Source organism: Pituophis catenifer, unplaced genomic scaffold (genome assembly GCF_029215685.1).
Source record: "Pituophis catenifer annectens isolate HBS135680 unplaced genomic scaffold, rPitCat1.0.hap2 SCAF_7, whole genome shotgun sequence".
NCBI classification, from domain to species: Eukaryota; Metazoa; Chordata; class Lepidosauria; order Squamata; family Colubridae; genus Pituophis; species Pituophis catenifer.
The window spans coordinates 90022548-90033014 of NW_027256887.1; the positions used below are offsets into that span (position 1 = coordinate 90022548).

The 10467-nt window shown below is 56.3% G+C and overlaps 1 protein-coding gene across 1 annotated transcript; it reads right to left on the minus strand.

Annotated features, from left to right (window-relative positions):
- Positions 1–99: 99 nt before the first annotated feature.
- Positions 100–4807, minus strand: GARIN1A (golgi associated RAB2 interactor 1A). Its single transcript, XM_070947626.1, has 6 exons — positions 4628–4807; positions 4114–4292; positions 3100–3361; positions 1145–1260; positions 496–560; positions 100–326 (listed from the first exon to the last, which is right to left on the minus strand). The coding sequence occupies exons 1-6, from the start codon at positions 4805–4807 to the stop codon at positions 100–102; spliced, it is 1029 nt and encodes a 342-aa protein (XP_070803727.1).
- Between the last annotated feature and the right edge of the window lie 5660 nt (positions 4808–10467).

The following is a 10467-nucleotide window of genomic DNA, read 5'->3' on the forward strand; positions in this document are numbered from 1 at the left end:
GCCCCGCCAGTCGCTTCTCGTCCCGCTTGGGCTGCTGCTGCGGCGGGTGTCCGGGCGGCCGTGCGCCCCAGCCGGGGTCCCGCCCCGGCCCGGCCCGGCCTATTTCCAGCCGGCGGCGGCGAGGCTGCTGAGGCGGCAGAGAGGCTGCAGCCAGGTGGGCGTCTCCTGCTGCCAGAGCCCGTGGGTCCTCCGGTCCATCCAGGGCGCCAGCTCCACGTCCGAGGCGGCGGGCCGGGCGTCCAGGCGGCACTTTCGCGGCTCGGTCCTGGGCAGCCGGCCCTTGCAGCGGCCGCACACCAGCGGCGGAGGCAGGTCGTAGAAGAGGACTGCCGGGCAGAGGAGGGGCCGGTGGGTGGGTTGGGAAGGGGGGCGCCCCCGGGTGGCTGTCTTGTGCCACTGCAGAGGCACTCCCGCCCTTCTGGCAAAAAGAGCCCCCGCTCCGCCGCCCCCCGCCCGGCTGTCCCGACGCCTGGATGCCTGGCGGGCAGCGCTCACCTTTAATGTCGCTGGAGAGGCCCGACGTATCCTCCAGGCTCCGCTGCTGCGCTTGGAAGGAGACTCTGGCGCAGGAGGAGAGGCCGGTCAGGAAAGGGACCCTCCGCCCTACCTCCGCCCGGCCCGGATTGTGGCGGATTGCCACGGGGGCCTTTCAGGGGGGAAAGTGAGCCAGCGCTGGCGCTTGCTTCCCTAAACCACGTCCTGGGGGAGGGGGGCTTGCCTCTCACCCAACCCCCCCAGGCCTCCTTCCCAGGAGGGCCCACTCCCACGGCCGGCCCTTCTCTCCTGCCAAGGGGCCCCGTCCCCACCACCATGTCAATTCAGATTAAAGCAAATTTGGTAATAAACACAAATAGAAGCCTCCACTAAAAGGGTGTCCTGCTTCTGTTTGGAGACCTCCAGCTCTCAGGGTCAGTGGTGGTCCTCTGAAACCACTCTGGCCCTCCACAGGGCATCCAGCCTGAACCTGCCTTCCAGACCCGGCCTCACGGTCCACCCAGAGGGGCAAGTAAATGATAAGCAGACTTTAGCAGAAAGTCAGGAGAGAAGCTGATGCAAATCAGAGTTTTGAACCTGACCCAAACAGACTGGGCGAGGGGGAGGGGAGTGGTGGTGGGGGGGATGGCTGGCTGATCTGCCCACTTACCTCCGAGGCTTTTCCAGGTTTTGCTTGGGACTTGGGGAGAAATGGGTGGTGGTGCCTGACACCTTCTTGCCCACTCTCTTGATCACCCCTGCGCTCCTTATCACCGTATCAGAGCGCTGTGGGTGGGGAAGAGGCTGGTATTAGATGGAGACCCCCAAATTCCACGAGCCCAGAGAGGAGCAACCAATGCCCTGCTCCCCCAAAGGGCTGCAGATCCCCCGCCCTGCCTGCAATTCTACCCCTGTGAGGTGGAAAGGAAGGTGACAGCCGAGGGTGAGGCTTCTTCACACCATAACTCACCATAACTAGCTCCAGCTAAAGTGGGGGGGGGGTGGTCTTGGCTCAGCAGCAGCCAGGACTAGGCTGCCCCATTAGAGAGGTGAGGGAGCGGTGCTATGATATCCATAGAATATTTGTAGCTCAGGGTTGAACTGGGGGGTTCCTTGGTGCTCTCTGAGCTGGGGGGTTTTCTCGCAGATGATTCATGACCCAATTAAGGAACATCATCAGTGCTTGACGGGAGCAGGGTTTGCTCTCTGTTTATACCCCAATCAAGAAACTACCAACTCAGACAATCAAATGCTAAGCAACAGCCTAATGAAGGAACAACCAAGAACACTTCCAACAACACCAACAGGATAAGTCAGGGATGGCTAACCTTTTTGCCGTCATGTGCCAAAAATGGGGGGAGGTTGCACACGTGTGCCCACGCCATAATTCAATGTGCCCCACCCCTGCATGCAACCCCCCCCTGCTCCCCACGCTTTTGGCAAGTGGCACGGATGGGCCTGGTAGGCCCATTTTTTGGTCTCCCCAGGCTCCAGAGGCTTTCTAGAAGTCTGGGGAGGGTAAAAACAGCCTTCCCCACCCCTCCGGAGGCCGAAAATGGATTGTTTGCCAAGTTCCGGTGGGACCGGAAGGCCTGAAAATCAGCTAGCTGGCAGGTGTATGCATGCCGGAACTGAGCTAGGGCAACACTTGCGTGCCCACTGATATGGCTCCGCGTGCCACCCGTGGCACATGTGCCATAGGTTTGCCATCACGGGGATAAGTGGTATATAAAGCAACCCCCACTGCCTGTTTTAGCACTGATGATGTTACGTAGTTGGGTTATGAAAAGTCTGCAAAAAAACCACCAAGCTCAGAGAGTACCAAGGGACCCCCCCTCCCCAGAACCAAGCAGCCTTTCAGTGGAGTATTAGTGCCGCTTTATAAAGCCGTAGTAAGGCCAGACCTGGAACCCTGCATCCAGTTTTAGGTCACCACATTACAAAAAAGAGGTTGAGACTTTGGAAAAAGTGCAGAGAAGAGCAACTAAGATGCTTACAGGCCTGGAGACAAAAGCATACAAAGAACGGCTGCAGGAATTGAGCACGGCCAGTCTAAAGAAAAGAAGCACTAGGGGAGACATGATAGCATCTTCCAATATCTGAGGGGCTGCCACAGAGAAGGGGGGGTCCACCTATTCTCCAAAGCACCAGAGGGCAGGAAAAGGAGCAACGGGTGGAAACTAACCAAGGAGAGAAGCAACTTGGAATTAAGGAGACATTTCCTAAAAGTGAGGGCAATTAACCAGTGGGACAGACGTTGTCCCTGGAGACTTATCTCAGAGAGGTTATCTGTAGTGGAGTTAAGGTTTCAGTGGGGGAGGTAGCACTTTGAGGATAAGTAGATTAATCTAGTTTATGTTTGATTAAATGAAATACCTTGTATTTTGCTCTGGGAAGTCGGGGGGGAGGGTGGGATGAAGGGGGGGAAAGGGTGGGGGGAACAGGGGGGGAAAAATTTTTTGTATTTCTTTTTTGTAAAACTTTTCAATAAAAAAAAAAAGAAGAGACTGGACAGCCATTTGACTGAAATGGCATGGGGTCTCCTGCTTGAGCAGGGGGTTGGACTAGAAGACCTCCGAGGTCCCTCCCGGCTCTATTCTGACTGGAGTTGAGGGGGCTGCCTACCTCGACCAAGGGCCCGATGCTGGAGACGCTGCTGCTACGGCTGGAGACCAGGCAGTGGTGGATGGGGATGGCCGGGTCCTTGGTGGTGGTGGAGAGGCCATTCTGCAGGATGTTTGTCAGGCGGCTCCAGAGCGCAAAGACGGCCTCTGGGTGATCGTGGTGCAGCTGCAGGTAATACACCGTCTTGGTCACCGTCTGGAGACGCAAAATGCGCTGGGAGGCGCTGTGGACAGAGAGCCGGACGTAGCGGAGGGGGAGCAGCCTGGGCAAAGCAACGGAGGCAGTCAGGGACAGGCTGGGCCAGAGGTTCCGGTAGTGGCGGGCGGGGCTGGGAGGTGGGCAAGACCCCCCCGGGGTGGGCCTGGCGGACTCAAAGTCCAGCAACTCTGGAGAATGCTTGGCTGGGGACAGAGGCTTTGGCTGCCCCTTTTTGCAAGCACGGAACCCCTCCCGAGTCTCAAAAATCAGCTCCCTGCAGCCGGTTTCAGTTTTTTAGATAAAATTCCAGGAAAGGATTCATGGAATAAACCCTGGGTAAGCATGTCATGCAAACACAGCTGATGTCGGGCATCAGCTCCAGTGTGGGTCTGCAGCTGCAGAGGACTTGAGGTGGCCCAAAACGAGGCTCTGGATGGGGTCCACACACCCAGCTCTTGAGTTGCATGTGTGAAGCAACCTGGGATTACACCTGGCCCAATTCCTCCTCCTCCTCTAGAAGAGCAGCTGGAGGGGGGGGGGCTTTGCACAACATTGGGGAGGTCCATTCACATGATCGCACTCCTGTTAGACCAAACTAGCAGGTGGCCATTTCGGACTTGGGGGGCACCCAGTGTTCCCTCAAATGTTGTGGGAATGGTGCTACCACACGACCCCATTCAGGAGGTCCCAAGGAATACGTAGCGGTGGGAAGGTCCCATGAGCCTCTCTGGTGCCAACCTGCTTCCCTTCCTGATCCAGCCCAGGCAGGGACAGGCCCGGCCCAACGTCTCCCTCCTGATCCTGGCCCCACGTCACCTGGTCAGATCCACTTGCGACAGCCGGGGACTGCCAACGTGGACCCTCTGAAGTGGGGCCCGTTGGTTCGCCATCAGGAGCACGTTGGGGAGAGGGAGGCAGGGATCTGAGGAGGTCACTGCCAGAGTCACAATGGTGGGTGTGTGGGTGATGTCCATCCATTTCCCCTTCTTTGTGACCTGTGGGAACCGTTCCCCGCCCACCCGAGACCCCTGAGTTAATTGAAGGGCCAGACCCTTCTTGATTAACCCAGTCAATCCATTTGCACAAATCCAGCCGCCCCCTTGTTCGCACCAGGTGGTGCAGCAGGCGAGGGTACCCTCCTCACTCAGTCCAAGGCTTCCCACTGGCGTGCTCAGCAGAAGGAGTGACCAGTGTGCCACCGTCGCTGCCCAAAGGTGAAGACAGAAGGCTAGGTGGGCATCTTGGGCTCAGCACCCAGCCTAGCCTGCCTCCTAGACCTCTTCAGGACAAGGGGAAGGGATCCTTCTGGTAACCCACCCACCCCACAAACCTGAATGAAGTTGCTCTCAAAAACCGCTGAGTTGGGGAACAGATTGTAATCTGGGGAACGGATCAGCTGGCAGAGCAGCCCCCCCTCCAAGCCGAGTGTCCTGCCAGCATCTTGGTTGCTGCCAGTGAAGAGCCCTCCAGCCATGGGGCATGGGGTGGCTGGGCTCAAGGAGCCAGGCATGCCCAGGCCCTCCCTTAGCTGGCCAGGCAGCAGGGGCCAGCACTGACTCAGCGAGGGGGGGGGAGCTGGCTCAGCAATCCGTGGAACAGGTCAGAGCAGAGCTGTGTGCATCACAGTGGCATTGGGGTGCCACCTGGAAGAAGCTGTGATGTCACACTGGCAGCGGAAGTGCTGGCTCCATTGAGATGGCAGCAGAGCTCAGAGCCCAGTCAGCTGCACTGCACGCTGCCAGCCAGGCATGGATTTGGTTGTCCTTGGAATTCCCCAAGTGGCAGGGAAGGCCGGTGGCTCTCCGTCCCCCCATCCCGTTAACATGCCCCTAATGCCGTGTGACATTTCATGGGCATCTATAGACATCCCGGCAGTTTGTAAAAGCTGCGTTAACCCTAAACTCGGATCCATAAAAGATAAATGCCGTGCTTGTAGAACATGGGCCATGTTTAAGCTAAGAAGGTGATCAGGTTCAGGACTTATAGAACCCAGTACGGAAGGGAGCACGAGGATCATCTAGACCAGGGGTCCCTAACCCCCGGGCCCCGCTCCCAACCGGGCCAGGGCAGCCAGTGCATGCCCTCACTCTCCCCTCCCCCCCTGCCTCGAGTCAGAAAGATTGGAGATCGCTCAGAGAGATGGGGGGTTCTGGGAGTTGAAGTCCAGAAGTCTTCAACGTGCCAAGGCTGGAGACCCCTGATCTAGACCAACCTCGAAAGACCCTTCGTTCAGCTTCTTCTGGCTGAGAGGGCGAACCCACAGCCTCTGTAGGGAGACCACTCCCCTCCCCTTGTAGGTCTTGCCTACAAGGAGTTTCTCTGTAGTTTTGGACAATAACCTATGATTGTTACATCTGGTCTTAATCTGGGGAGGGGGCAGGGGAAATGGTTCAGTTATTTACTATATATTGTATACTGTATACTGTATATATGGCCCTCCTGCTCAGTGGTTCTGGGTGACTCTCACCTAACCCGGGTGACTGAGAATCTCCATAGACACTGCTGCTCCGGTGGGTTTCCTCATATCTTGAGCCCAGAGCCAGGCTTCATATCCAGTCTCCCTATCATGGCCCATTCACAAGGTCCACAGACAAGACCTGGGCCTTATAAGAAGACACTCAGAAAACTAAAGAGAGAAAGCATCTATTTCTGTGTGCGGCTAGTCCTCAGTGTTATACTTTGCAGCAACTAACGTTAAAAACCAAATCGCGGGTCCACCCTTCTCCTCCCCTGCCAGACCAGCAGCAAAAGGGCAGGCAGGCTCAGTCGGTGACGACCCAAACCCCACCCGTCTTCTAGGGCAGGGGGGTCAAAGTCTCTTGTCACTAGCAGGAGCAGGCCACGCCTTGTGGGTCCAGACCACCAATGAGACCCTCCCCTCTTCTGGGCAGGGTGCCACCCCCCCTTCCAGCTGCTTTGCGAACGAGTGAGGTGCCGGAGAGTGCCACCCACCAGCCTTTTAAATTTATTTATTCAGTTGATAAAGCCTCCCATCTCAATCAATGATTCCAAAACATTTTTTTAAATATTTTAAACCCAATCGTGAAAACATTCAAAATAGATGGACACAAGATACTCGGCCGGTTAGCCCTAAAGCCGGGTCACGGGGCCCTCGACCCCTTCTGAGCCACAGGCCCCGGGACACGGCCAGCTTCTGAGAGCCTTACAAAAGGCCAGCGGGGCTGGGGCCAAGGCTGATCTCCCTGGGAGGATATTCCACAGAGCAGGGATCCCAGCAGCCTCCTCCATTCCCTCAAATCTTCACACTCTTCCTGCCCACTAAATACAGGCAGTCCTTGACTTAACAACAGTTTGTTTAGTGACTGTTCAATGTTACAACGGCACTGATAAAAGTGACTGATGGCCATTTTTCACACACAAGACCATTGCCCCCATCCCTGTGGTCATGCGATCAAAATTCAAACCCTTGGCAGCTTGCATGTATTTATAAGCCACGAGTGCAGTACCGCAGGCTGCTTCTGCTGCCTGCCGGCTGCCTGCAGTTCAGCAGATCGAATCTCACCAGGCTCAAGGTTGACTCATCCTTCCGTCCTTCCGAGGTGGGTAAAAGGAGGAGCCAGATTGTTGGGGTCTGCAAGAGGCTGTGACTCTGTAAAGCACTTAGAGAGGGCTGGAAAGCGCAGCAAAGCGATATAGAAGTCTAATCTAGTCAAGTACCAGCAGTACGCTGATGCCACTCAGCTATACATCTCCACCCCGGACCACCCCAATGATGTCCCGGTGCCTGGAGGCCATGTGGATCTGGATGGGGAGAAACAGGCTCAGGCTCAACCCATCCAAGACCGATTGGCTGTGGTTTCCGGCATCCCGATATAGTCAGTTGGTGCCATCACTGACTATTGGGGGTGAGTCGTTGGCCCCCACGGACAGGGCTCGCAACTTGGGTGTCCTCCTGGACTCACAGCTGTCTTTTGAAGAGCATTTGACGTCTGTGGCCAGGAGGACTTTCTATCAGGTCCGCCCGATTCGCCAGTTGCGTTCCTTTCTGGATCGGGACTCCTTACGCACAGTCACTCATGCCCTCGTCACTTCCTGCCTGGATTACTGCAATACTCTCTACATGGGGCTCCCCTTGAGGAGCACCCGAAGGCTCCAACTGGTGCAGAGTGCAGCTGCGTGGGTGGTTATGGGAGCGACGTGGCGCTCCCATGTAACACCTCTCCTGCGCGAGCTGCACTGGCTTCCAGTGGTCTTCCGGGTGCGCTTCAAGGTTTTGGTTACCACCTTTAGAGCACTCCATGGTTTAGGATTTGGATACTTATAGGACCACCTGCTGCCACCAGTAGCCTCTCACCGGCCAGTATGCTCTCATAGAGAGGGGCTCCTCAGGGTGCCGTCGGCCAAACAGTGTCGGCTAGTGGCCCCCAGGGGGAAAGCCTTCTCTGTGGGGGCACCTGTTATTTGGAATGAGCTCCCCCCGGAGATACCGAGGATCCCAGATTTACGCACCTTCCATCATGCCCTCAAGACCTTTTTATTCCAACAGGCTGGCCTGGCCTAACTTTCCCTTTTAAATGGCATATGAGAAATTTTAAATTTGTTTTAAATATGGGGATGTTTTTTAATTCGTCTCGGGCAAAATTGTTTAATACGTTTTAAATTTTATAATCTGTGTGTTTTATCTTTTTGGCTGTTCACCGCCCTGAGTCCTCCGGGAGTAGGGCGGTATATAAATCTAATAAAATAAAATAAAATAAAATAAATAAGTAAGGGCTATTGCTATTGCTATGGCTATCATGGTCTCAGTGTCCTGGGGGTCACGTGGTCCCCTTTTGTGACCTTTTGATAAAAAAGTCAATGGAGAAGCCAGATTTACTTAACAACTGTGTTACTAACTTAACTGCAATGATTCATTTAATAACTGTGGCAATAAAATGGGGCAAAAATCATTTAACAACTGTCTCGCTTCACAATTTTGGGCTCAATTGTGGCCATACGTCAAGGCCTACTTGTACCCCAAATCCTCTCCTCCCTGAAGACAAGCATTGCTGGCCACCAAGACAGGCAGGCCGGACTTTGAGGAAGGTGAAGCTGAAATACGGGAAAGGCATGGAGACTCCAAATGAGCTCCTCCCTGGCTGAAAAGAGCCGTGGCTGTCCCAGCAGCCCAGACCCCCTAAACAAACCTCCTTTTCTCTAACAGTTGAGGGGTTCTCCGTCCAAGTTATCTGGTTCTTCCTGTCTGGCCTCAATATCCTGACCGCAAATCAGAGCTCAGGCGGCCATTCATGCTTCTAAAAGGGTTTTTTTGCTGCTCCCTGTTCCCCTCCCTCTGAAGCTGGAATCTGATAAGTGTTGAATTAAATTAAACGGTCAGTTGGTTATTTTTCCTCAGGATGTTCGGAATTATCCAGTTTCCACACCTCCCCTCAGCATCCGTTCTTAACATTTGGAAATTGAGATCAGAAGATCTGCTGATGCCACCCAAAATGACTTCTCTCTGGCTACCTCCTGAGAACATGGAACCACCAGCAGTTTGGGGGTGCAGGGGGGTCCCTCCTGGGTCGAAAGCCAAGCTAAAGGGACGCTTGCTGAGATGTCTGCAAGTGTGTTCATCCCAAAGCAGTGTTTCTCCATGAAATTACCAAAAAAAGGATAGCCAACAACGGATAGCCATTCCCCAATTATGTGGCTGAAACGAGAGAGCTCCGGTGCTCCACAAGCCACATTCTGTTTCATTGGGGATGACAAACTAAGTTAAGTCCTGCTTGACTGTTTTGAGAGGCCTGCTCAAGTCTGCCACCTGCTGTAGATCAGCTGCCATCACAGGTGGGAGGTTCTGTGTTGTAACCGCAGGAAGACCAAGAGTTGGGCAGCTCAGGAGTGGGCCCTCGGCTTCCCCCCTTCTTTGGCCAGGCAGAACTACTGGCCCCCAGGTCTTGCTCTTCCCCCTTTGCTCTGGGGATGAGACAGGGGGCTCCGGGTGAGTTCCAGGTCAGCCCTTCAGGGAAGAAGGGCTGCCTTGTCTTGAGGGTCCCACCAGCCAGGCCCAGCAGAGAACCAACCACGGGGAGAGGAACTCAGCCTCTGACTCTTCTCTCCCTTCCCTCGACCTCCCGCATCGTCTGAAGTGTGCAATTTGGTTATGGCCAGTCTCTCGCCCCTGCTTGCCTTTGGCGGAGGGGGGGGGGGGCTTCAGGAAGCAGAGCCAGCCTTTTGGCTCCGAACCTTCTCGTGGGAATGTGGGTACAGGGGAGGACAAAAAGCCTCCTGATCCTGATGCGGGCTGGGGGCTCAGGCAGACCCGGCGGCTGGGGGCTTTCCCAATCCTCACAGTCCGGACATTGACTCCTCCTTCTCCCCCCCCCTTTTTCTTTTTTTTATGCTGGGCGCCAGAAAAGCCAAACAAGGCTCCTGCGCAGCACCCTGGCCCTCGCCCGCCCCCAAAGCGCAGCTCTCCCAGAAAGCCCGAAGAGAAGCCTCGGCCGCCCCATCTGACGAGGGCGCTGAGCGGGGCTCCCGGGCTCCCCTCCTCCCACTTCCACGGCTATGCTGCCGGCGGGAATGCTCGGAGCCACGGACGCCGCCGGGCTGCTAGTAGAGCCCAGCGGCCTCCCAACTGGTCCCTGCGTGGATCCCCGCAAACAGGCAGCGGGATCCAAAGATTTGCTGGGGGGTGGGCAGGAGGGACCTGACGGACGGACGGAGGGAGGGGGCGTCCGTGTGTCCGGGCAGCCAGCCGACAGGGGCACCGGCACTTTCCGCTCTCCGCCGGCGAGGCGCTTTCGAGGGGGCGGGCACCGGCCGGCATCGGAGTTCTGCTTAGGGGTTGCCCAGGGTTTGCGGGGGGCGGCCAACGTTATTTCAAGCAACGGGTTAGAGGTTTGCTGGGGAGACAGTCCGTTGCGGAGCACAAGCAAAGGAAGCGAAGACACAGTTCCGCCCCTCTTCCCCGGGCAGCCCTACAAGCGCAGGGAGCCCAGAAGGCCCCCACAAAGGGCCCGGATGCTTGGGGGCGAAACGGGGACCCTGGCGACTCTGCCGGCCTCCTGCTGCCTGACCGGGAGGAAGGAGGCAGGCAGAGCCGGAAAGGCAACGGGCGACCTTGGGGCCCTACCGCAAAACGTGGCAAGAGCCAAGAGAAAGCGAAAGGGCGCGCGGGGGCTGACGCGCCCTAGACATCTGCCGTGGGGAGATTTGCTCGGGCAT